General features: G+C 40.7%; 1 protein-coding gene across 1 annotated transcript in view; it reads left to right on the plus strand.

Annotated features, from left to right (window-relative positions):
- The window catches only part of STK32B (serine/threonine kinase 32B), a 147,586-nt gene that overhangs the window by 93,437 nt on the left and 27,244 nt on the right, over positions 1 to 26,905 (plus strand). The window contains exons 6-9 of the mRNA XM_010583545.1: positions 3,790 to 3,879; positions 17,874 to 17,977; positions 22,326 to 22,442; positions 23,579 to 23,704. Coding sequence (XP_010581847.1) covers positions 3,790 to 3,879; positions 17,874 to 17,977; positions 22,326 to 22,442; positions 23,579 to 23,704 — 437 coding nt within the window. The remainder of the gene's footprint in view (positions 1 to 3,789; positions 3,880 to 17,873; positions 17,978 to 22,325; positions 22,443 to 23,578; positions 23,705 to 26,905) is intronic.

A 26,905-nucleotide genomic window follows, 5' to 3' on the forward strand; every position in this document is an offset into this window, starting at 1 on the left:
TACAGATGAACCAAGAGAGGCTTTTTAAATTGTTCACAGGGCTTGACCTTCTGAGGGCAAACCAGATCTGAATTTGCTCCAAAATGTTACTGTGTTGAGATTTCCCATCAGCCCTGATGCGCACTGATTCAGTGGCATTAACTCCAGTCTGGTATTTCTCCTCTCTGCCCTCACAATCACTCCTTTGCTTTCAGACTCTGAGAAATTCAATGAGGTTTGAAGTCATGTACATTTTCTTCTGCTAAATGTTAGTCAGCCAGCCTCAGCCACCTTTCAGGACTTGTTTTAACTGTCATTATGATTTGTTCAAAAATTAAATAATAGTCCAAACAAAGATCATTTGTTGTTTACCTCAGATACTAGGATTTCGGGCCACGTGGAAAAGAGGCATAAAAGCCACACAGCACTTCTGAAGTACATGCATAAAGCTTCTCAAAGTCATACACTGTGCTGTAGGTATTAAGGTATTAACTTACAAATTTTCTGTGTTAAAGTCTTAACTGCAAGCTGACTAGATGAATGCAATTTTTGAAACAATTTCCACTGAGATACTTTCTGCTTGCAATGTACATGTTGGCATATGCGAAATCTGTGCAGTCTAGGATGATTTGAAAAAGCCACTCTGCAGAGAGCCAGAGGAATGTGGTCATTTGCCTTTTCTTCCCTTTTCTCCACCGTCATCTTATTATCATATGGGGTGATGCAGCCATGGGGATTAAGCAACGTGTTTTTTCCCTGTGATACTTCAATTTAGTTAGGTACTGCTGAATCTGTTGTGCACTGTTCTGCTTCACAGCTCTTAAAAGCTAAACCCAAGTGTCACTGCCGTACTGCTTAGCTCAGTATTGTACCTGACACCTGAGAAGGGAGCCAGGGTACAGACTCGGTTCTGACATTTAGTTGTTCACAATAATATCCAGAAAGGGAGGGCAAGTACAAGGTGTGAAGCTCAGATGGGAAAAAGTTCCCGTGAATTTTGGAAACAGTATGAAGTAGCTAGTATCCCAGCATATTTGCTGCAGCAATAGCAACAGTTCCTTTTCCTATATGCAAGAGTTGCAGTAAAAAGATGTCTTAGAGGCTGATTAGAAAGACTGCTATAGAGAATAGGGGTCTAACTGTCTCTTGAAATATTCACACCAGGAATGAAAAACTTAAAAAAAAAACACATACAAAACAAGTCACTAGGCTTAGAAGAGTTGAAACTATTCAGTGGTGTGCACAGGCAGGTAGAGCTCTGCTTTGACATCCCTCCAGCCCTCCTCTGCTGCTGACAGGCATGGGGGTTCACTCCCCACCTGACTCAATCCCGGACCCAGCCTCTCTCCATGCCCCCAGCTCCCCCCAGCTCCCTGCAGCAGCACAGCCATCTGCCTCCCCACGGGATACCTTGCTTTCCCTCCAGAGCTGGTTAGCAGCCCTCTAAGCAACAGGCAAAGGCTGCTTGCAGGCAGCCCATGGGCCATGGGGGGGGCCTGTGATGGGGAAGAGCAAAGGTGGAGTTTTTCCAGCGGTACGGACATGGATCTGCTGTGCCCTGCTACATCTACTGGAGCTGCCTGTTGCAGCAGGATGCTATGCAGAACCTGGCTTCCCAATCCATCCCTCGCCTTGCAGAAAGGCATTTTTAACAAAACACATCAACCGGTGTATAGGCAACACTTCATGTGTGCTATTTTGGGTTTGTTAAATGAAAAAATATCTAATAAAAGGGATAGAAAACAATGCACTGCAGGAAAGGCAATTTTCATTGCAAAGCAACTCTTCGGATCAGTCTGAATGGATATTATGCGATAGGTGTTTTGCAACAGGCTGTCATGCTGGCACTCTAATAGGGAGCATCACTTACAACGCTGTAATTTAAATGACAGAACTTCATATTTATCTGTCAAAAAAAAAGAAAGTATTAGTCTGCCGAGATTCTTGCAGCTTTTCATTCTACAGTGTACATGGAATTGCTTAAAACTACTGCCATGATGTGACTGTATGTAGTTCAGTTATCATTTTCAAGAAGCCTTTTGCCATGGTACTTTATTATTGCAGAACTAAACTGCAAACATGCTATGCTCCAGCCACCAGGAAGGAGGAATACCGCCTTGAAACCTGATGGCAGGCTGGGCTGTAAACACTAATTCTTGTTATGCCAGCCTAACATCTCCCACCCCTCATAAAGTGATCGCTTTCATCTGCTCACAGTTTTTATCTGCTGCGTGCAGATGTCTTCCTGGGCTGGGTGACTTAGGAAGAAAGTGTCAATAAAATGTAAGCAGTTTTTTTGAGAAAAATGCAGAAAGCATGCAAACCATTTTATTGAACGCTTCTACAGTGTCTCCCATTTGGAGAAAAAGCTTTAAGTTTAGCAGTGCCTTCTTCCTTCTTCCCTTCAAAACCAGATCAGATCTGGCCAAATTAGGGGCCTCAGACAATTTCAGTTCACACAGGCGTAGCTGCAGACCTGTTAGAGGTTGGCAGATAAATTTCCTGGGGACTTTGAGCTGGATCTAGGTTAGACTGTCAGAGCAGCATAATCTTTTGTTGCGACTGCTGTTCCTCCATCAGACACCACGGTAACCTTCAACATCAGTCATTTGTTACACTCTTTTCATCTTTGGCAGCAAACATGATAACAACATCCCTCGCTTAATAACTGCATCGTGCCCAAAGCCTGCTCCATTCTGCGAACTGAATGAGGTTGAGATCTTGATCAAAAAAAAAAAATAAAAAAAAATCACAGGAACCTGTCACTCAAGACTCTAGTTCAACACATGATGTATTAATCCTCATCTGAGTGCAGGGCTACGCCAGGGAAAGGAGTACCTTTCCCTATACTCTGTCCTCCACAATGGCATTGCCAGATATAATCACAGCAAGCATAATATCTGCATCACTTCACAATACAAAACTAGTCCTTAAGCGGAGATGTAAAACCTAACAGCAGACTTATCAAATTAAAAGTCTGTGGTTTTTCAGGCTGGATTTATATTCAGTTTACCTCCCTATTGGCAAGCCAGGATTAACAACTATCGCTTCACTGTGGTGGAGCAATTTAACCTATGCTCATCGTAAACTACCCCAGGAAAAAAGTAATGACAGCAGGTTTGGGCCATCCAGCCTGATTAGTTCAGTTTAAATCAGCTGTCTGGCTGGTCAGGCAGCAAGTCCCTAGGCTGTCTTCTGTCACTTATCTTTCATCTTGCAACCCGCTGTCAAATGAGCAATCATTTGGGACCTGCTGCTGTTACATACAGACTCTTCTGCTACCGTGGATTTAGTTTTCTAGTTATTGTACAATAAAGATACACTTTTTCTTCTCGACTCCCTTTTTGCCCTGAGGAGACTCAGAAAAAGCCAGGCTGACGGTAACCTGAAGTGGATGAGATAGCAGACAGGTGTCACAAGTACCTGAGATTGTGAGGGATGGCTCTAGCTGGAGATAAGGAGAGGGAGATTTCACGCAGAACTTTGTATGCTACTCCTGCATGTTACTGCTCTGAGAAGACAGTTACTGTCCTTAATGTTCACGGCAGGAAAAGGTTCAGGGATGACCACCAAAAAAAGTCCAGCACTGTGAGCAGATAGTGGATGCAGCCACAGAAGAAAAGTATTCCGTCACTTTGCTGCCAATATGATTCTTCTAGTTATGAGTAACATTTAATAGTAAGTTTCTATGAATTGTTATGAATCCTTCCAATTTAATTTCTTTCCATTATCACTTAAATGTTAAACAAAGGGAGGAATATTTTTATTATGTGCTATTTTAACTCCTGTTTTTACTTTGTGTAATTGCAGGACATGTTCATATCACTGACTTTAACATAGCAACCATAGTGAAAGGCTCAGAAAAAGCTTCTTCTATGGCTGGCACAAAACCCTATATGGGTAAGTTTTCAAGATCATTTAAAAAATTTAAGAAAAGTTACACATTAAGGTTGACTAATGGTATATTGAAAGGATTTTAAGTTGTAAAAGCATACAATAAATGTGATCAACTTCTTTTTTTGACAGTTTATATGTGTTAGCGATGGAAAACATTGGAGATGGAGGGATTGGGCGGGAGCTTGGTCTCTACACTGCTTCTAGTCAGGTTCTGTTTGGTTTTGTGAAGCAAATTCAAGAGAATTTAAATTGTGTTACTTCCTGCAACCGCCCACATCTGGAGACAAGAATACATGATTATATTTGCACCACTGTGGCTATGATCTAGCAGAGAACATGTAATGTCAATTTAAAGGTATTTAGGCACGTCCTTAATTGCTTTGCTATGCCAAGTTCCTAAAAAATGTGTCTGTTTATAGAGTTCTATGTAACTAACCACTTAAGTGCTTGCTCTGTGGCTTTTAGGGGCATTTTATGTTTTAGTTATGTATTTCTAAACGCATACATAGATTGAAGGCTGGGAGAGCAAAATTCAGTTCACCTGTCTTCATGTGTCTAAAAGTTAAGTATCTTGGCTAAGTTAATAATTCAAACTTCCCCTAGAGCTGAAAGACGGAAAGCATCTCCTGAAGGTCATTTGTGCCTCCAATGTTAGGCTATAGCTCTGTGACTAAAAACATGCGTGGTTTGTCTTATTTGTGGCTTCCTACACATCTGCTGTTTTAATTCTCTCTGTATACGGAATTGTCGTTGCCTGAAGAGATGACTAGCTTAAGACGAAATATACTTGGGTTCTGGAAAGCATACTAACAGATACGTGTGTCTCCAAGAGACTTTCTCTAGCAGACATGCTCAGAACACATCTAACACAGTGGTAAAATATTGGCAAACGATCATATTCTGAAAATGTTATTTAGGGAACCAAAGACCACACCTCTGCGTATTAGCATAGGAGTAAAAGCATGTGCCCGAGAAATAGGAATTAACAGGTTTTTCAGAGCACAAAGAGCACCGTAGCAACCTGCACGTGAAGCAGGCAGGCATCTGCAGGGTGCTTCTGTACCAGCTATGAGACTGTGTCAGAGCAGTCCCAGGCACAGGAGCAGAGTCCTATTTTCAGGTATGATGTGATTTTGTCATGAATCAACAGTTAGCAGGGGCTGCGGTCTATTGCCCCTGAGCAGCTTGTGCATAGCTGTCCTGTTTGGGCAGTTAATAGGATACAACAGCATGTGTGTGGCCACACTGTGCTGCTTGGGCTCAGGACCAGTGCACCTACCTGATGCTGGTTATCTTACTCTTATAAATGTGCTCAAAACAGAGCAAGAAACATTTTATGTAGTCCTGACTCATGCATTTAAGTTATGCAGAGGAATGAGGGTTTAGATTAAAATTTTCTCAGCGTTTTGTATTAGTTAGCTTTAGCTGGGTGTCTGGTTCAGTGTCTCTACTTAGATGAGATGGCCAACACTGCACGGGCAGGGGATATAGAGCACTAGGAGATCTAGTCTGCATACGGAGCTTCCCCTCTGGGCCGGTACCCCAGTGTTTGATATTGCACCACAGGTTCCCTGTTCACTGTGGTGAAAAGAGAGGGGAAGGGATGCTGCAATCTCACTTACACCAACAGCTTTAGTTTAAAAAGAACTTGCTTGAGCATTTTTACCAATATGTGGTACATTTATTTATGAAAAAAACAACAAACAACAACCACAAAACAACAAAAACTCAGGAAAAAAGCATTCTTTTGTCTACAAGTAATTTGGCCTCCCCTCAACACATACAGACAAATAGCTGTACAACTGACACGTGAAACTAATTGCATTCACAGAAGTGCCCTTCTGAAATGTTAAATGACTGAAATGTTAAAAGATTCCAACATTTTTTATATGGTAGTTTTGCATTTCTGTGAGAAGCTTATTTCTCAGAGCTCACACATTCTGCTTAATTAGCTACTTAGAATCTTCTAGTAGCCATTGTCATTAGATGTGCAAATTCTTATTACACAGATTATTCAAAAAAACCCTTGAAGAACAGCCATTTTGCAGGAGCTCAAACAAGTTCAGAATAGACATTTTCCATATTTAATTGTGATGATGACAGCAGACTATCAATAGAGCCTTTTCTGACATTTAATTTGGGAGTCGATTAAATAACTGTTTTGATGGCCTTACATTTTTAATCTTGAAGCAGTTGCACAGTTATTACATTAGAAAGCATAATTATTAGGAAAGCAGAAAAAAGCTGAATACTTGCTTAGGGGGGAGTTACCTTTTAGCATTTGTCTGTCATAGTCTGAATGTGTGTAATGAAGAGATCATCTGGCAGCTAATGATCAGAAGCAGATTTTTTAAAACAGCTGTATAAAAATGTATGTGAGTATTCTTCAAATATTTTGCTGAGAGTTAACAGGAAACTTAGCGTCCTTTGGAGCATCTTTCAGACCATCTGCACACATTGGTGGACCACCACCTTCTTCGTTCATTAGTGGTCTCTATTGGCAGGCTTTTCTCACAGGAAAAAAACCAGCTTTTAACAACAGAAAGCACAAAAAACTGTTGCTAGTGCTAGGTACCGTGGTTTGATATTTTAAGGTTAAAATTATGAAAAATGGCCCCGTCCTTTTGGAATTCCAACCGTCCATCCCCATGAGGAGGAGTAACTTGTTCTTTGTGTAGCTGACATTTACCAAGAAATGGTACAAGGAAGGAAATGCTGAGATTCATCTTAGAAAACATCTATTTATTCTTCATCTAATGCAGAAATGCTAAAGTCCAGTCCACCCTGCTTAAACTCACTTATGTCCCTTTCCACGGTATTCTCCATTTGCTAGAAAATGCTGAAGTCCATGTATTTAGTAGGAAGATACTAATTGCCAGGATAGATTATGTCCGTTTATAGCCTTATTGTTTTGTAATCGCTCCTCAGTTTAACATCATGGCAAATAATTTCTCTATCCCAAGTCTGGAGTGCCATAGACCTCTGAGACTTTTTGCCTTCCCAGGGAGCTAAATGAGCTCCTAGAGGGTTCCTGTGAGAGCCCAAGCTGACCCACGGAAGGAGGTAAACTATAGACCTGGAGCAGGGGGAAGATAGGAGATGGGGACAAGAATTTACCGTTGCATGTTAATGAACTGTTGTCTTGGTTCACCTCAGCTCATGGAGCTGTCCTGCCCCTGAAGCCTCCTCCCCACACGTCAGGTCTCCCTCATATCCAACAATCTCACAAGAAGAAGAAACAGTACAAGAAAAATGCTCTTTCCTTTTATGAAAAGACTACGGACCATCCACCAGCTTACTTTCTCTCCAGTGCGCCTTCCTCACCTCTTGGAAATGCAAAAATACTGCAAAAGCCACAAGCTCTGTCTTTGCTACTCAGAAAGAGTCAAAAGAGTCATCCTTGCATTTATTTGGAGCCGTAAGAAGGCAGGAAAGCTTTTAGAGCTGTAAAAATCCTGTTTCAGGTGAAAAGTGATGGGTGAGGATTCTCTGTGGCACAGCTTGGGTAGCAAAGCTTCAGCAAACCTCAAATATTAAGTTTGACAGATATGGCCAGACACTTATTGGTGCTGCTTTTTCTTCTAAGATTTCACCTCCTTTCCTCTTTTATTTTACACATTTAATTTTATGAAGAATCATAACTTTAGTGAAATGTTACAAAGACTTTTCTGTTGCAATGCTCAAATTAAGAAAGTTTTGGGGTTGCTCCTGATAGTTATTTAAGTCCGTATGATTTCTGTCTTTATGGCTATATCGAAGCCTTTCCATGTGGCTTCACCTAAGCCATTTAGACAGTGAGACAAAAAGAATTGGGAAGGTTGGATTTACGGTAGGCAATAAGTTTTCATTACCAGGAATTTAAACCACACTTTAACAAGACAAAATCACCTTCGAGCAAGGTACTTGCTGAGCACCAGAACCAAGGGAACTTAGTGGTTCCTGTAAGACATGCCTTACGCTACGCTGGTTTTCATGATGGTGAAGGTATGTGATAGAGATGAAAGCTTTCTCCCCCTCTTGGAGGTTTATAAAGGCTTACTCCCATGTGGATCCTGTTAAGTTTATTCAGATATGAAGGCTCCTCCAGCCTTTCCCATAATAGAGATACTTACAGGATTTCTCACTTCTTCCTATGGCCAATTTAAGGAAACAAACAGAAAAATGTTGTTTCTAAAGCCTTCATTCCTATTTGAAATCTGATTGAAACAGGCTGAGAAATTGCTGGGGAGCAATTTGCTCACATGCAGCATGACTGCATAAAACTGATATCCAGGAAAAAACTCTGTGAATTGATACTGTGTTGTAAAAACTCACTAGCTGTTCTGATTAAGATACCTATCTTGCAATGCTAAACACGGTGTGAGTCAGGTCCCGCAGCCTTTGCTTAATCCCACTTCACGTTAGCCTTTTCGCCCCTAAGTCTTTCTCAGCCTGAAATTTTCCCTGCCTATTTCCCTACTTATTAAATAGTTATGCAGAATGCAATGTATCTGAACCTGAACATTTCTCCAGAAACCCTGGTAATTTCTCTGCGTTCCCCCTTCCCAGCTGATTCATTCAGACAAGTGAAATACCTGCCACACATAGGCAACAAAAACATGAACAACAGTGAATCTGAAAGGAACGAGGCCAACAGCCTGGTGAGAAAAGCTACTTCCAGCTGCTTCTGCAGTTTTACTTCTCAAAGCCATTGGCCTGAAATACTGAAGCGAAATCAACTTTTTAGTGTTCGGTGGTCTTCAGAGTTTCTGTCTCGTACTGTTCAGACGGCTGCAGCTGTGAAATACAGTGTGTGCCTGAGGCTGGTTTAGGGAACTTGTGTGTCACCCATGCCTGATTTTATCATTACAAATTCACTGTTCAAACTTTCTGCAGCACCTGTGATTGAGGGTGTTGTCAAAGGCTTTATTGTAGGAACAGCCCTTTGAATACTCATAGGTTTTCAGGCTGTCGTCCTATGACAGCAAGGAATGCAAAATGTCCTTTGAGACCCAGCCGACTTTCGGCAGGCGTGCCTGCTGCCAACAAATGAACAGGAGCACTGGTGGGGCAGCCCCCTCCGCTCTGCACTGGGATGTGGACCAGGAAAGCCAGTGCGGGGCAGGACAGGCTCCCTGGCCGCAGCCTGTGCCTGGGATGTTCAGCTGCGGCTCTTTCATCCTGCAGAAGGCTACTCAATAGATCTCTCGTGTTTAAAGAAAAGCGTGCCTTTGCCTGGCTAGAAGCACCTGTGTAAGTGTTTGTCATTTTCAACACTGTTCCATCTTCATGAGTGAAAAAAAAAGAGATGTTTCTTATATCAGCCCCTCATACAGGCTGCAAGAAATATGCTTGTCAGAGAATGTGCTCTGTGCTGGGCACCCATTTGCAGTAATGGCCCTCTCCCCCTGCAACAGGTTGGTCAGCTACTAAACAAAATGTTAAATACTAAAATATAGCTAGAAAACATTACAGATATTGCCATTTGTTTATTCCTCATTCTGGCATAATTTAGATGTATTTGAGTCCTATGGCACATGCTTTTTATTCACTGAAATGTTTCCTTTTTGAATGATCAATTTCTATACATCTGTATATTATTTGTGAGTGTTGCAAAGACTTTCCATGCACAGGTTATAAATTTGGGGGGGTTAGGGTTTGTTTGGGTATTTTTTTCTATTTCTTGTGGTAGGAGGGTTAGGGGAGTTAGGTAGAGGCTTCGTGGTTTTCTTCAGCAGAGGCTGAAGCTATCTAAATAATGCATCGTGACTTTACTTCAAATCAAACCAGTAAAATACATTTTACGATAGCAATACACCTGAGAAAAAGCCAAAGCCAATAAAATCAGCTGTAAATTACATGAAATGTTTCAGCTACCCCCTTCCTATCCTACAGGCTTGTTATCTCAGATTTTCACAGCTGCTTTCATAGGTTGCTGTCACGGTGAAGAATGGCTGTACGCCTGTGATTACCAGAGGAGTGTGGATTTACAGAGGTCCACTGAACTTCTAAAATGTATGACTCATCCATATTTATTAATTAATACAGTGTGGGAATACTATTGGAGTCAGAGGAAAGCTAGTGGATGTCCCAATATCAACCTTACAGGCAAAGTAAAAATATCCTGTAGGGTTAAACTTGTTCCTGAGGTAGTTACAATATGGCAGGGGCAAATTTGGAGTTGGGTTTTCAAAGCTGTTCAACCTTGGTTTTCCTTGCACTCATACTAAAGAGTGCTCTGAATTTAAATAGTGTTTTGTAGCTCGTTGCTTTTTGCAACTTGTTGCTTTTTGAGTGCAGTTAAGGCAGTGTTTAGTTTTTTAAAAATCCCACCCTTTCCCTACCGAGGGTTTGACTGCCCATCTACAGAGTTTCACTAGTGATGTCACTACTTGCCCTTTTGATCCCAGGGAAATATCACGATGCCAGGATGAGCTGGGAGGCTTGTGTTTGTTCTGATAAGCAAGAACCAAGTGTGGACGTGTGAGGCTTTGAGGTGCTGAAATAAATACTCACCGTACTGATGGGGTTTTCAGCTTGCACTAGGAGCACTGCGTCTGAGGGGGTTAAGCACTGAGCTGTGAGTGGGCATTCAGGTTTTGGTTCTGCTCTGACATTAATAAGTAAGTAGGCACACAAGCAGCTGAAAAACCTCAGGAGATCAGGCAAGAAGTTACTGTCTCCAGCTGCTTTTCACCTCTCTGTGCTTTCTGACCTGCTACCACCCTTTGAGATCTTCCAGCAAAACTGCTAATATAATAATTTCTTTGACTATTTCAGTCAAAAAACCCACACACGAAGTTCAAGTGGTAGTTTGGAGTAAGGAAGGTACTTCTGTATAATTTCATATTTAGCAGCAGGAGACCATGACACGATCATTGCTGCTGGGCTTTCTTTCAGTGGGGCTAGCAACTTGAGGTTGTTTCTCTGAGGTTGATCCAGATGTTCAACTAGTAAGAGCTTCTCTGTGCAAACGCAAGAGCAAGAAGTGGGTTCTGTTCAGTGGTTGAGTAATGCAGAGGGTTTTATGAGGACAGCACTCTGAGTAAGGGCAGGAGAGGTTGTATAGCCATATGGCTAACTAATAAAGCGTTCTAAATGCAGTATCTATGTTCAGGTAATGGTAGCTAAAGTATTTACTTTGATTGAATAATTGCATTAAATATGAATATTAAAACTACTGAGGTGTATAATGTGAATAACGGTACAAAATCAGTTACACTACTGTAAAAAGTCTGGACCCCACACTAGAAAATTGCTGGCCCAGCATGGTCAGGCTTTAAGCAGCACTTTGCCTTATACAATAGAATTTAGCAGTTGGCTAGTCTTAAGCTCTGAGTCAGAAAGCTGTCCGTTATGATTTAGACCCTTTCAGCACATGAGAAAGTAAACACTAGGAGGTAAATTGATAGGTTACCAAGTCCATGTTTATATTCAGGAAGAGGGAAGTTGTTTGCTTCAATTTTGCTCTTAAAACAGCTTCTACTCTAAATAGAAGATCACTTGTCATCACTGTAGTTTGATTTCTGTTTTCTATTTAAACCATGACCTAGAAGAATTACTGACCTCTGAATTTACTTTTCAGAGGAAAGTGAAAATTAATGTTTTCTCATCACAAGGCTGAGAAAGCAATTAATATGTCACTGAACTGTCTCAGTCCAAGGTTCTTGGAATATTATTTCAAAAATCAAGTTCATTTTGTATTCAACTCAATCTGTCATCCATTAAGCGTGATTCAGCAAGGTGAAAATATGAATGTGTTACATACATCAAGTCATTCACACGTTTAAAATTTGGAAAGTTCTAAGCTTTTAACAGCTTATCCTGTGCTAGTCAATCAGAACATTGTTTATGCTGTGTGCATTGTATATATGTGTATATATCCATTTATATAGATATTCTTTCTTTTTTTTTCCAAGATCAGGGACTAACATGAGGAAGGAGAATGATATCTAGCACCATGGTATCATGCTGAACCTCAGTTAATGACACAGGAATCTATTTTCTTATCTATGAAATCTCAGGCATTACAGTAAAACCTGTGCCACTGAGGTATGTTTTACTATGATGATTACGGCAGAGTGTATTGCTTTGCAACCTCTGCCATACACCGCAGAGCTCTGATTCCCCTTACTGACACATAGGGTCTCCGCTGAGATGCAAATAGACTACAGAGACTCTAGCTAGCCAACTAGATGACTAATGTCAAGGTTTTCATTCTTGAGAAATGTTTCAGGCATGCCCACCCAAACTTGATCATTCAAAAAAGTTGAGGCCAAACCACTATGGGTTTATTTTTTATTTTATTTTCAGTTTGTCATGTTAATAACACTGGCACAGGTCATTTTGTAGGAATTAATGACCAGGTCTCATTGGCAACATTTAGCTATGCATGGACAATCAGCTGCTTACAGCTAATTGATCTTGCAAGACTCACTTGCAAGTTATTGCTTAAATATACTGATTTGTTAGTATGTAGTAAAGGCTACTTGAAGAAGGGTCTAATGCATTCATCTCACTTCACTTTCCTTCTCACACCAATTTTACAAAGTTTCAAAGCAGCCTATGGAAGTCAGCAATGCTTCAAAGTAAGTATTAGCTCTGCAAGCTTCTTAATCAACACTTGGCATTCTCCCGGGTAGTGGTAGGCAAGTACACCAGGCGCTCTTTGATTAGCTTCTTGCTAAGGAAGTGAAACTTAAATCAGTTCATCAGAAAAGAAATGACACATTGTGCTATTTAGGACTCATATCAGAGCGACTCCAAGCTCTTCATCTTATGATTTAGTCTGATGAATTATCTTTATGATTAAACCAGTATGCTCCATCAAAAATAATAACAGCTATTCTTTGTGCCAACCATTCCAAGCGAGAGACCTCAAATTGGCTATTTTATCATGGACAGCATTTTCAAACTCACTGTTGGGCACCAAATTAAAATGGCCCGAATTTCAGAGACCTGGAGCACTTACAGTTTAACTATGGAGTCAAGAGATACCTATGAATACTCAGCAGATTTTTAGAAACCCTACTTAAAAGCATTTTTTCCTATGTACAAAATGCTGGTTTACAGTAGGAAAAAATAGTGAAAATTGGGTTCAGTGTTGTTTGCACTTATATTGATATTCTCTTTTATTTCAAGCTCATGAATCATATTGTTAGAGACTAGTAATCTTCCGCAAATGGCATACATATTTACCAACCAGTTAAGTAAAATTTCGGTTTTGTAGTTTATTTTTTTTACAGATCTTTAGGGAAATATGCATACAATATGAGATGCATCTTCTATGTCATTTACACTGTAGAACATCTGACTATTATGACAATTGCAGTGCGTAGTTATATATATTAATTGATTTGTCGGAAATTACTCTCTATTTCACATAATTATTAGCTCCAAGTATGGCTAAACCCACAGAACAGGAGTATGGATATCCCAGTAAGCCACTGCTTCTGAGATGGATGCAGACCCACCAGATTTGCCTTCATGTTCAATTTTTTGTTAGCTGTTCTCCAGTACGGTTTTATTTTAAAGAGAAATAACCATTTATTTACTTCCTACAGTCTGCAATGATATGGTATTGCTAGAAGGATACAGTACAAAAGCATCAAAAGGTAGAGCTCTGAAAAAGATTTATTTTAAATTATTAGTTCAAAAAAAAAACCATTAACTTGATATACGTATTAGGGACAACCAAGGAATGCACTGAAGCACAGTTAATGCCGCACAAAGGTGGGTTCATTTTATGTCATCTTTCAAGAATGCAAAGCAGATAAACAGTCAAAGCATGAAAATACATTAATAAGAGAAAAATATAGATGTAGAAAAGAAAAAAGCAATCGGAGGATTTTTAGCATGGCGAGTTGCTGAAGTTAAATATGTACATTTATTCATTATCACTCAAGACACAGAAACATTCCTGATTTTATTGCTTGCCCTGTTAAAATTAGCACAGATGTACCAGCTTGGAATGGCATTAATTTTAAAATACTGTCTTTGTAATTACCAACACCTTGCATGAAAGGTGTCGGATCACACTTCTGCCACACATGAAGAGTAATTCCCCAAACCGAAAGACTGCATTGCTTCTGAGATCCAGACTTTCAAAAGTCCCTAGTACTTTGGGTGACAGGTTTTCCAGGTGTCTGAGCGGAGGGGAAGAGCCCATGCAGTTCATGATGACTGCCGAGGCCGTAAAGGTCCCATTGACACTTCTGGCCTTAGACCCCTTCATCACCCCACTCAGATGCACTGTGAGAAAGTGGTTGAGCTTCACCAGCATGGCAGGATTGTCAGTGATTCATGTTAGCCGGGGCCTCAGGAGTCTCTAGTCCAACCTCCTGCTCAAAGCAGGGTGAGCAGTGAGGCTGGACCAGGTTGCCGCTGTTGAAGGCACTCTTGTGGGCAGCTCTAGTAAAGCAGTTCTCCATCACATCAAAGGCGTTTGCTCATGGGGAGCTGTGAGGACCTGTAAGACCCACAATTGCATCACTTCTCCACTTGTCTTTGAATTCACTCTTGCTGCTAGACTTGCTATTACTTGATTTAGCTTCACTATTTAAATGCTGTGCTTCCACCGTGCAAACTTCTACTGTCTTCCCTCTAATTGGATGTGATAGTAACTACAGCCCTCGGCCAAGAGAATCTGCAGGATCAGACCCAGAATTAAAACCACATATTTTCCTGAAAAGCCTTTGTTCAGTAGAAATTGCTTGAGGAAAAAGATCTGAAACTCTTGTTCTTACATGCACTTTCTCACTTTTGTTCACATGAATGAACTTTTGCAGGCAGAATCCTTGAATTTAGGTAGATGCATGCATTTAGGTAGGGCATAAAAGATGTATGTATTCTTCTCCTCTTAAATCTGTTACGATAAGAGAGGATGTGTGCAGAAAGAGTGCACACAGCAGAGCTGTTGCCCTTGCTCCAAGCTGGCAAGCTCAAATCTTGTCATCCTTTGGAAGAACCTACCCACAGCAGGCTGCAGAACTGCTATCCAAGCTGAGCCTGAGATCAAATTCAAATTTTAAAAGATTACAGATAGTCTATTTCAATAACAATCCTAAAGAAAATCAATGTAGAATTTTAACTTCCCTTTCAGATTTTTTATGTGCTTTTATCCTAGCTGGTTTGTACGCTGAATTAGTTCTCCTGACATAGTTATTTCTTACAGCAGAACCTAATGTTCTGTTCTGTATTTCACAGCTCTGGTTCTTCAGAGCTTGGCTAACCTCATCACTTGGAGGATCTTTTGTCTTTGTGTAAAATGATGGTATGTTTCTGAATGAGCAGGCAAACTCCAGAAGTCTGCCATACAGCCTGGAGGCCTTCGTTTGCACCTAACATCTCAGGTCAAAAAGGTTTTTAGACACATTAAGCACAAGCTTAGTGTGAGATTGGTGTTTAACAGCCTTGCCAAACTGGGGAAAGGTCTTTTGGCTTCAGCAGGATTGAGATTTCACCCAGAGAAAAAACTTGTACGTAGGATACTGTAAATCATATTGCACTTTCTGTCAGTCCCCCCCCTCATCTTGCGAAGCAGGTGCCTACAACCGCTTCACTGGAGCTGACTGAATGCAGAGAGGCAGTCCAGCTGGACTGCAAATCATACGGCTACAGCAAGGGAAAAGGGGCTATCTGCTTTAAAAATTAGGAGCCTAACTGCCCATTTTCTGATCTAAGAATGCCATCAGCTTAAGGTGAGAAAACAGAGCTTCAAAACACCAGGGCCAGTCAGCAAAAGAAAGCATTTTCTGCTGATCTGCTTAATGTGGCATGAGTTGACCTTGAAGCTTTTAGAACAAGAATATAAAATAAAAGTGGCTAACTCAGTCACTGAACTAGCAGAACAGCTGCACCATTCTGGCAATGTTGTAGGTTGCATCAATAAAGTACTTTCATCTCTACCTCACAAAAATCTGATAGTGATCCGTCGCACTACTACAATGTTAAAGCTATAGAAGAAAGAGTGAAACCAATAGTATACCTATACAACTGAGTAAAAAGTCCACAAAGGCTATTTTCTGTAATGAGATATTATACATCATCTAGGCACAGTAGGCAAAAACCATAATGAATATGGATAAATAAAGCAAACGTTCACTACGAGGTGCTTACGGTGATACTCAAAATATGACTCTGGTGCCTGATGTGCAATTTAGGTGCAATGACGCACTGAAGTAACACAAAATAATCCTGCCTATCCTCTTAGCATCTATCTATGTGATAGCCCACACACATGTAAGTTGTGCCTACACAGATCCCCAGCAACATGCAAACAAGATCTGAAGTGCATCTGGAGATACAGCATGCCAAGTGAAGCTCTATTATCTGGAGGGGAGACAGAGCTAACTCAGTGTGATGACTTTTATGGCATTGTTGATTCATACCATACTGGATCACAGCACAAGCTTAACTATGCCAGAGATCCAATGATCAGCTATTCTCCAAACACCTGTATTCTGGGAAAAATGTTTATTTAGGTGCCTGCAGTTCTCCTACCAATCCTATTTAGAGGTTTTGTTAGTTTGCCATCCATAATGATGGAAGGACTGCAACAACTCCTCTGGAAGGAATGCCTTTCCTTTAATTAAAGGTGCTTCTTTAAATGCCACAGTTAAATCCCAAGCTGCCAGTCAGAAGTAAGTGTGACCAGATTACATTATTCATTGCAGTATGCCCGTTAGAAAGTGATGTGATGGTAATCAGGTGGTAATGTGGTACATTAGATTCAGTATTGTGGCCAGAAGAGGTTTACAGGGTAATTGCAATCTAGCAGGCTGTTACGGTTAGTGATAGTGTTGTTTAGAAAATCCCCAGGGAAAGTGCTGTTTTCACAAAGTGTACTGAAATTCTGCTGTGAAATAATTAGAAAAGCATGACTGACTTTTCATTTCATTTAATTTCATTTCATATCCTCTCTTATTTATATATGGTTTTCTGAAGAAACCACAGTGGCGTTATTTATTATGTCTTTCTTGATGAAATTAGCTAACTGGATCCTTGTTTTGAAAAGATCTTCCCTCTCCTCCCCCCCAGATAATTATTTTTATGGAATTCATTACTTTATTGATAGTGTGGTTACTTCCAGTCATGACAGAGTTTCTCACAACATACAGTCAGTGTCAGGATTTGGACTGAATTAGCATTCTCAATCTGAATTGTAAATTTGACCATGCTCAATCCCCTTTGTAAACTTGTAAACTTATCTAAACTTGTAAATCCCCTTTGATTAATTCTATTCAAGTGTAGAATAAGGTGAGATTTACCATGCCCAACATTTCCATCAGACGCAAAGAATCACCTTGCTTGCAAATATTTGTCCCATAAAATGTTTGCGTTTTACCCTAAATATTCCAAGTGACACTTCAGGAATTCCCATCCCATTACTTTGTTTTAGTCACATAACATAAAACCCAGATGGGCCAGGTAGGAATTAATATATAAAACTACTGGCTTTTGAAAAACCCTAACCCATGAAGGCTCCCCAGAAGCACATAACGCAGATGATAAAGTATGGGGTTTGATCTGAGAGCTGGGCATAAAGCCAATCCAGGATCAAGCTCTGGGCCATCTTGACTGTTCTCCTGCCTCTAGCTCTGCTCAGCATTAGGTGAAACATGGTGATCCTGCAGCAAAAGATGTGGTATAACCCTCAGCTCAGCATTGACCACGTGGTTGGTCAAAACCCAGAGTAGATATATCCTTAGAGACCCTTGCTTTGGCAGAGCGGCACATGAGAGTATTGCATGTGCAGATGGAGGAGCACAGCCAGGGTTACACCACCGCTTTCCTCTCAGCAAAGCAACCAAACACACAAAGCAGCACACCCTTTGTTGTACAAAAGCACTCATTGCCAGCAAACCAAGGCACTGAAACTGCATCCTGAAAATGCTGTGGTTACAAATGTATTTAATTCCAGTTAATTGTGTCCTTATTCATTTTTCAACTGTCAACATTAATGATCCATAATCTAACCTTAATATAATGTCTTTTCAAAACTTGATTTATTGTTTTAGCTCCAGAAGTGTTCCAGGCCTTTATGGATGGAGGTCCAGGATACTCGTACCCTGTAGACTGGTGGTCACTGGGAATCACAGCATATGAGTTACTGAGGGGTTGGGTAAGAACGACAGGTTTTGTTGTTATTTAACACACTGTTTGACAGAAGTCCTGAAGTTTGCAGTGCCCCTGTGTGCACCCTTCATAAAATTTGAGTGGACGAGACTGTGGTTCAGGTCAGGAATGCTGTCCTGAGTCCTTCCCAGCTGGAAGCATTCCTAGGAAAGTTTCACCCCACTCTCAATTACGTTATGAACTTTTGCTAAGTTTGGCTAAGGAAAGGCCTAATGCTTTAATGGCTTCTCAACAAGGCTGAACTGGAAATAATGGCATTTTTTTTCAAATAGAAGTTGAGTTACTTCAGGCTTTATTACATCTTTGATTCTCTTGGCTAATGCCTTAAAAGACCTAATGTAATACTCGAAGATGCTTGGCCCAACTACAGAAAATGCTTATCTGCCAGTGCACTTGTTACTTATCTAATCAATTATGTGATTAAGCTTAATGAAAAATCTTCCTGAGCATGGTCAAATATCACAGAAGATAATGGAAAATTCTTTTCCATTTGGTTCAAAGGATTGGAGTTGGTTGCTTAAATATTTACTATTCCCTATGGAAAAGAGTAATTTAGTTACTATTTCAGGATAATGACATGTAGCTCAAGTAGCAGCATTTTTTAATTCTTAATTCCTATTTTGGAAAGAGGATTTTATTGCATTGCAGTATGCTGTTTTTAAGGGAGGACTATTTGTTTTCATATGACACTAACACAGTACTGCTACCCTGTCCTGCTAGGTACTCTGTGACAATCCATCCCACAAAGATCTCTCAGTTTCATGTAGGATGACAGAAAAGGGAAACTAGAAATAAAGAACAACTATTATTCCAATTTTTAGATGGAAACCTACATTTTAGAGTGTCTGCATATTGTTACTTCAATCCAGAAGCTACATTTTTCAAAGGCCTAAAACTGGGCCCAGCTATTTTTATTTCCATAGAAATGGCAAAAATAATGCTCCTGATACGAAGATGTCTCCCATGCCAAACCTTGGTGCCTGCTCTCAAAGCACAGGAATACTGAAAACCTTTAAAAAAAAAATAAAAGAGTCTTTGCAATTTTTGTCTACTGTCATTCTCAAAAATTACTGAGTTTTTAAGCTGACATTCTTCCCAGGATGGAAAACTTAAGCCTGAATGGTCAAGGTCTGGCAGCGATAAGCATAATACGTTCTCAACCCTAGTCATAGACGGTAGTACTAGCTGCACATATAATAAATTAAAGGAACATCCTGCTGGTTTTATATCAACCTTTTCGCCAATGAGCGTCTCCAAGAAAGCAGCACAATGAATGATTGTGCAAGGAAAGCTGAACTCCCAAGACTAATCACAAAAGATACCTGGTCACTTTATAAATGAAAAATCATATAGAATGGTATCCATTTGCCAAGATCTGTACAGTCTTCTCTGAATAAGTCTATCTGGCTACAGACGAAGTGAAGCTGAGACTGAATCAATTTGTTTTTTTTTAAATAAAAACATTGCCATCTGTCTATGCTCCACTCAACCAAGCCAGCTGCTTGTTTTCTCCTGAAGAGCGGCTCTTGCCCACTGAGCAAGCCAGAGGGTGGCTTGGCAGCCCACACCTTTGTACGGCCTAGGAAAAGGTGTGTTTCTTCCCGAACTGCGTTTCTGTATTTTTCTAGTGTAGACAAGGCCTAAACTGACAGGACTGATGACAAGAGAAGTAGCGGCGGGTTGAGGAAATGTGCTTAACCTGAGGCACGTTGCCGTCTGCAACAGCGGTGAGCTCCAAAGCTCCATCTTCAGCAGCGGCCCCCTGCAGATGGCCGCGAAGAGGCTGCAAGCTAAACCTGCAGGCAGGCAGCCCCCTCCTCCTCCACGTTCCCCCCCCCAGCTCTTTGTTCAGCAGCGAGAAGAGAGCCCCATCGCCCCAGAGCAGCGGGGTGGGCGCTCAGTGCAGCTCCGGGGAAAGGGGAAGGTGTTGCACTGGGCAGGGCCACCCGGAGAGAGGACTTGCTCCACTTGGAGCGTTAGTGCATGGGGAAGGCAAGAGGAAAGGAAGGAGCGTTAAAAAGGAGGAGTTATTTTGATCATTTTAGGTTGCGTCCAGTACAGAGCTGTCTGGGCTGTTTTTTGGTTGTGCCCAGTGGTGCTAGCATTTCTCCCTAAGTTGCAGGAACATTTCTCTCCTTAGCCAGTTGCCACTAAAAGACCCGATAACCAAAACCACAAGTTTGTAAAGCTTTGCATGAAATGTTCGTCTTTTCCCCAAGTTCAGGAATTTAAACTGCATGATGCAAACCCTGACACATGAGTCTTTTCCCAAGCCATAAACAACTGCTAAAATATTACACTAACTCTATATAACATGCTCTCAACAGACACAAAGTGAAGGAAAGAGGTAGTAAGTGAGGTTCTTGGACTCCGACTTTCACTGTGATGTGAATGGTTTACAATGAACTTTGGTAAAACGTCATGAACAAAGACAAAGCAGATTTTGTTTTTCCTTTTTCACAAAATAAAAAAGAAGGGGTCTGATGCTCAAGTGGACTGAATAGCTGAAAAACATGGGCAATATAGGTGTGAAGGATCTCAAAAGACCAAGCATATAATGGCCATTTCTATGAGTATTTAGAGTTCAAATTAACTAAGAACAATATTAAAAATCTCCGCAAATCTAAAAAAATCAAGTAAGATGGAAGAATGCTAATAATTAAAATTAGGTGAGGTTTTAAAGGATTTTTGCAGTGAGGAAAAAGGCATGTGCAGAAACATCCTTAACAGAAAAACTTTCTTATTTTTATTCTCACTTTTTACTTCTTTCAAAGAGTCATTATTCCTTAAAGTTGCTATTTTTAGAGCTAAGTCACCATTTCCAACAATTGGTGTAAATTCTGGCTCAGTGATCATATTGGTCACATCATTATATCAAGTCTAAATCAGCAGTAGGTTACTTCTTGACAACAGACAGAATGTTAACCTTTCATTTTTAATAGCTGTTTTATGGCAGCATTACCACAGGTAGGGAAAAGCATATGACAGACTATTTCAAATGACAGTTTTGAACCTGATTCAAGAATATTATGTATTCAGAGCATGCACTTAGGTCCTGTTGAATTCATATGGACATGGTATAGCTAAATGACAACAGACTAACAGAATGTGAATCAAAGCAAAAAGATTTAAGCAATCCTTGGATTTAATTTTAGAATATCCCAATGACTTGGAATGGAGTTGGTTTCATACACATGCCCAAAGTTAAACATGTGCACGAATCTTCTTTTCAAAATAAGAATATCTTCTGGGCCTTTATGAAGAGTGGCTCTAATTTGCTATCAGATTAGATAACTAACACCTAGAAATATTCTTAAATTATGATCTTATACCCGTACATGCTAGCAAAAGTCAAGGGATGATTCAGTTCTTAGTGAAGGTAATGAGTGTCTGCCCTTTGCTGTTGAGGTAACTCTATGTTGTGTATGAATTATGGTGCATCAATTCGCACATTGCTGCTATGATGGCTTTTGGCTGCAGATCTCGTATCACAGATCACATATTTGTCATCTGCTGGGTACAACTTAATTCACAAGCAATCCACACTCTATCCATGTTTAAAACAGTACATCAACATAGAGTATCATTCTAACAACTTGCTTCACAAATACAAGTCTTTAAAAAAATATGTGCACAATAATAAGTATATAAATTTATGTCATACTTTCATTTCCAAATGCTACATTTAGTAAAAGATAAATCACAGCAATCTTCCTGAACAAAGCACTGTGAAGACTAGGGCTTCTCTTCACCTATAAAAGAATTTAGGCCCAAAACCAGGACAGCAGGTCCATCTAATCCATAGTTCCATGTAATGAGTTAATTTTAGATTTCAAAAAGGGAAAAGGAGAAGGATTGGGATTTGCTGAGTACTTTTTTACTGTGGTTCTTACACAGATTTTTGTAAGCATTTTTTAATTTCTTCTATCTACTACTCAGTAAAATCAGGGTGACAAAGCTCCCTTCAGCCACCACTTTTCCATTTTGTCAGTTTAGATCACAAGTACATTCTAGTACTACAAGTAAAAAATGGTAAATAATCCACAGTTCACACAGAATGTCCCAGGAACAAAATTATGCAGCCATCTCATTTGAACTGATACTTCTTTTCATGAGAGAAAAATTTGCACAGGAAATACATCTATGAGTAATCACATTCATTATGACCAAAGAAAAGCACACACCCAAAGAAGGATTAGCCTCAAAATTGTTACAAGATGTTTTGGTGGTTTTGATATTTCCAGCATAAACAATACTGAGCTCAGGAAAATGTGAACTGTCTACACTCTTTTATCCATTCTTGCTGACTTGATATTGATTTAACTTTATCCCAGAGGCCCTATGAAATTCATTCAGCCACCCCTATCGATGAGATACTCAACATGTTCAAGATAGAAAGAGTTCACTACTCATCTGCATGGTGCAAGGGCATGATAGCACTACTGAAAAAGGTAAGAAAGCACAAACACCTTCTGTCCGCTCTTCTCTCCTCTTCCAGAAGCCCCCCCAACAATGCAGAGGCATCAGGCAAGCACACACATTAGGTAGCCGAAATGTCAAGGGTAAGAAAGCAGTGCTTATTCCTAGATTTTCCTGTACATGGGTGGTGCAGTATTTTCTCTTGAGAAGCTGGATTATTCTTAGGCTCAGACTCAGGGTTTTCGTGGCCTCAAAGAAATAGAAATCTAACATTTTGTTTATTTTAAAACTGATTCACTAGTCATAGCAAAACTTTGGGGATCAGTAATTCCCACTCTGTGCCCTGGGCCCCTCCTCTCCAGCCCTAGCTGTGCATGTGGGAGAGGGAAGGGAGGACCACTCTGCCCTCTGGATTTCTGCTACAGTTTCCAGTCAGGGAGCTTAGAGATGAAAAGGGCTGTAACTCTCCCTGTCCCATGGTGCTATAGTTGCAAAAAGAAAAGTCGAGCCACTTGCTGTAAATGTCACTAAACAGGGTTCTTTCCGAATGCATCACAACCCTGGAACTCACTTTCTTCCTCAAATCCCAGTTATTTGTTTGGTTTAATTTTCTGGCCATGCTGCAAGGCTTATCTGTCTCTTTTAGGTATTTCAGACTATCAGTACTGATACTGGAGCAGGAGATGTTTGTGAATGTGTAAATAGAGCAATACAAGATCAATTTCCTTTGCAGCAATGAGCAATCTATTTTTGATAGATGGAGCAATGAGGTGGTTAATTTTAATTGCTGCCAGGATGCTCAGTGTAACTATATCTTCCAATAAATTAAAGATGAAATACAAATTGTTAGGGGGCATTGAACTGTGATGCTTCGTGTCACTTGGACTCTTGTGTATTTGTAAACAGACTTTTATTACTGTTCAGGACAATTACTAATACATTTATACACTTTGTGCCTGCAACAGCCATCTGGTGGCAATTAAATTATTTTCATATCCTATGAGTTATTACTTTTTTTTTTTTTGGACTGGGACTTGCAGGAGGTGTTAGAAGATTCCCTAGCCATTTTCTTACTCAAAATTGTGTATCATACAATTTATGCTTGTGATACATTTACTCTTTCATATGGCATCCAGTCCCTTAGAAAATGCCTTGTGCTTGATCACAGCTCCTCACTAAGGACCCGGAGTGCCGTCTTTCAAGCCTTGCAGACATCCAAAGCTCTCCATACCTAGCTGATGTCAACTGGGATGCTGTTTTAGAGAAAGCTGTGACCCCAGGCTTTGTTCCTAATGTAAGTCGATATTCCAGGTGAACTGTGTTTGCAAATTCTGACTTTAATTATCATTGCCGTTTTACTTGTTTACACTTGCATGTATTGCTCTTCAATGATTTACTTCTCACTGAAGCTTTACTTTGGATTCTCCTTTCATTTATTCAGTCACAGCTAAGGGAAAATTTGGCCCATTTCATTCGATCACAACAAAATCTAATTAACCTTGGTTCACTTTTTGTTCCCTTTCGAATAAAAAAATACATTTTCCAGACTTTGCATTTCAGCTGTTAGAGCAAATGATTGTCAGAGTTAACTCTGAGCCAAAGAATACCAAGAAGATTGTTGCTGCTCTGAAAGTTAGGCATCTGAGTAACATTTGCAAGACTTTTTAATATCCCAGTTGTGCTGTTCCTTTTTCAGTTAAAAAAAACTGTTCCAAAAGACTGACCTATTTCCTTTGTGACAGTTTCCTACTCTAAAACATCCAGATTCTGTGAGGGAATCTGGTGGTTTCTTTTTTACTGTGGTTCCATTTTGTTGGTATTTTCTGGATATTTCCATTTTGATCATTTGTAAGCTAAATGGATTTGAGGACCATGAATAAAAAGTAATGACTGCAGTGTTACCATGCTTCTCCCCTTTGTTCTGTCATACTACACCATAATTCTTCTCCAAACAATACATCTGTAGCATACTAAGGTTTGTTTATATTCTTTTTTTATGCAGCTGTAAAGAAAGTCGAGGAAGGGGGAATACCTAGACCCTGTTCTCATCCAGGCACACATTAGAGTTCTTGCTAAACCTGATGGGGGCAGGATCGAGCCCTGCAGAAGCTGAGGGCGAGAGGGCATTGCCTAATGGAGCAAAGGCAGCCGGGTGGGTTGCCAAGACAGAGCTGGCAGTGTTTGCTGTGCTTCTTGGCACCTGACCAGAGCCTTTCCTGGAAGCAAAGTCCTGCAGGAGATGAAAGCTATGGGTGGACAAGCAGGGCTTCCCTCAGGGAGCTTGGGGAAAGACCAGGAATACAGCAGGTAACTAGCACAACGGGTGGAGAGAAAGGCAGGACCCTCTTAGGCACTTCAGAGCAATGTTCACCAGGGCTGAAATTCCTTCCTTTCATGTTGTGGCTCAATGGTGGTGCAAGCTGAAAGCTTGAGAAGTGAATGCCATATCTACCAAACCAAGGCCAGGACTTCTTCCCTCTCACTCAATGTCCCTGCAGCTGGAATAACTGCTGTGCCATGCCTGGCCCTTCCTCTATGCTTGCCCAGGTTGCTACCCTAAGCAAAGCCCTGCAGAACAAAGCTCCTCCCTGGCCTGGTGGACCGTGAACTCCATTCTCTGTGGTGCCGTGGATCTACAAGATGAATGGAGACTGCTTTTCCTCTTTTCCTTTTTTTCAAGTTAGAGCTGCTCTCTGAGATATCATAGGTGTGGGCTGACTCCTTCTCAGACAAAACTCAACAGATTATTTAGACCTCCTATTCCTAGCTGAAAGTTTAATCCACAACTGTCAGCATGCAGGAAACTTCACAACCCTGCTTTGTATTTTACAAGAGGGATCCAGTTCCCCATACTCAAAGGTACAACATACCTGGGGATCCAGGAGAGTCCCAGACTCTGCAAAGCACAGTCGTGCCTAGGTACACGTCTTAGGACTTAAAGTCAAAAGAGACGACTTCAATCTGCTTCAGCAAAACTGGCTACTGAAACCTGCCGATGGCAAGTCTGTTCCCCGCTCCTGCTGCTGCTCCAGTGGTTTCCTTTCCCCAGACATCTCCTCGGTCTCCTCCTTGCTCCCACTCAAGCTTGAATTCATAGGGCCATGTCCTCCATCTTAACTCTGCTCCTGAGGATTGGACTTAAGCCCGCTTTGGTCCAGGAGTGTACAGCCAACTAGCGTGATGTGTGCCACCCTGCTATGCCTGCCTCCTAAGCAGTGAGGTATGGCACTTCAGCTGTAGTAATAGGACCTAATAAAGGGCCTCCAAGTTTTCCACATCCAGCTGGCTTATGCGCAGCCTACCCAGAGCTGGGGCACAACAGGTGCCCAGGGAAGCGCTGGAGTCACCATCCCTGGAGGTGTTCAAAACACGCGTTAGACGTGGCACTTCAGGACATGGTTTAGCGGGCATGGTGGTGGTGGGTTGACAGTTGGACTCAATGATCTTAAAGGTCTTTTCCAACTGAAATGATTCCATGATTCTGTGATAAGTGTGTGATGGTCTGCATCTGGCTACAGACAAGTAACCCTAACTCCTTAATTCACAGTTCTCATGTGGCTGTTTGCTTTTTTCCACCTGGATTTAGGCTGTTTTGAGAGTACCTTGCTCCTGAGAGAGTATAGATAAGTTTCCTGACTTCTTAAGGATGGTGAAAAAAGTAATTTTCAATGTAATTTCAGAAGCAATTATGGAACCTATGTGTCTGCTCTATTAGCCAAGTGGCCTGTCTCTGTGGTTGATGTTGACAATGTTGAATGTGATGGAGACTGAGAAAAGAGGAAGTCCTCTTGAAATACTTTGAACTGTCTGCCATTAAACATGTGTTCAAAGACAGCTATTCTTCTCACATTTGGATTCACCTTATTTGTGTTTTGGTGGGAATCTATAATATTGCAGGGAAATCTGTAATATTGGAGGCAAAATAATATTATATGTTTAAAAGAAAATAGGAGTTAGAAGCTACTTTAGATAAATGTAACTTTCAGATAAGTTACTAAGTAACTTTAGATAAAAGATTAATCTGAAAGTCCCATTACAAGCTCTACCAGACACTTCAGGACAGACGCTGATATTGCAGAGCTTGTTCCACCTGGTCAGTCAGGTGTGTTAGGAAAAAACAGTGAGAAGGTAAAAATCAAAGCAACTTTTCTAGCACAACACTTCTTTTAATAGTAAACTTTACTGTTTCGTGAGACCAAGTTTGGCCAGGCATTTTCCAAAAATTTCTCTCTCTGTTGCACCAGCAAAACCTTCACTGATTAACCCGGGGCCACACAACAAAATATTTGTTGGTTTTCAGGCTTTGGTGAGAGGGTGAACTGGGCCCAACATACACTGTGATCTGGGGAGAGTTTTATAACTACAGAGTTTTATAAATTTTGACAACTTGCCATTATTGTCAGGAGCTTGCCTGCCTTCTGCAGGCAAGAGGGCATGTGGGAGGCCTGTGGTAGGAAGGTCCCATAGTTTAATTTCTCCCTCAGTAGTTTGAGAA

Source organism: Haliaeetus leucocephalus, unplaced genomic scaffold (assembly GCF_000737465.1).
Source record: "Haliaeetus leucocephalus isolate CR32 unplaced genomic scaffold, Haliaeetus_leucocephalus-4.0 Scaffold906, whole genome shotgun sequence".
Taxonomy (NCBI): domain Eukaryota; kingdom Metazoa; phylum Chordata; class Aves; order Accipitriformes; family Accipitridae; genus Haliaeetus; species Haliaeetus leucocephalus.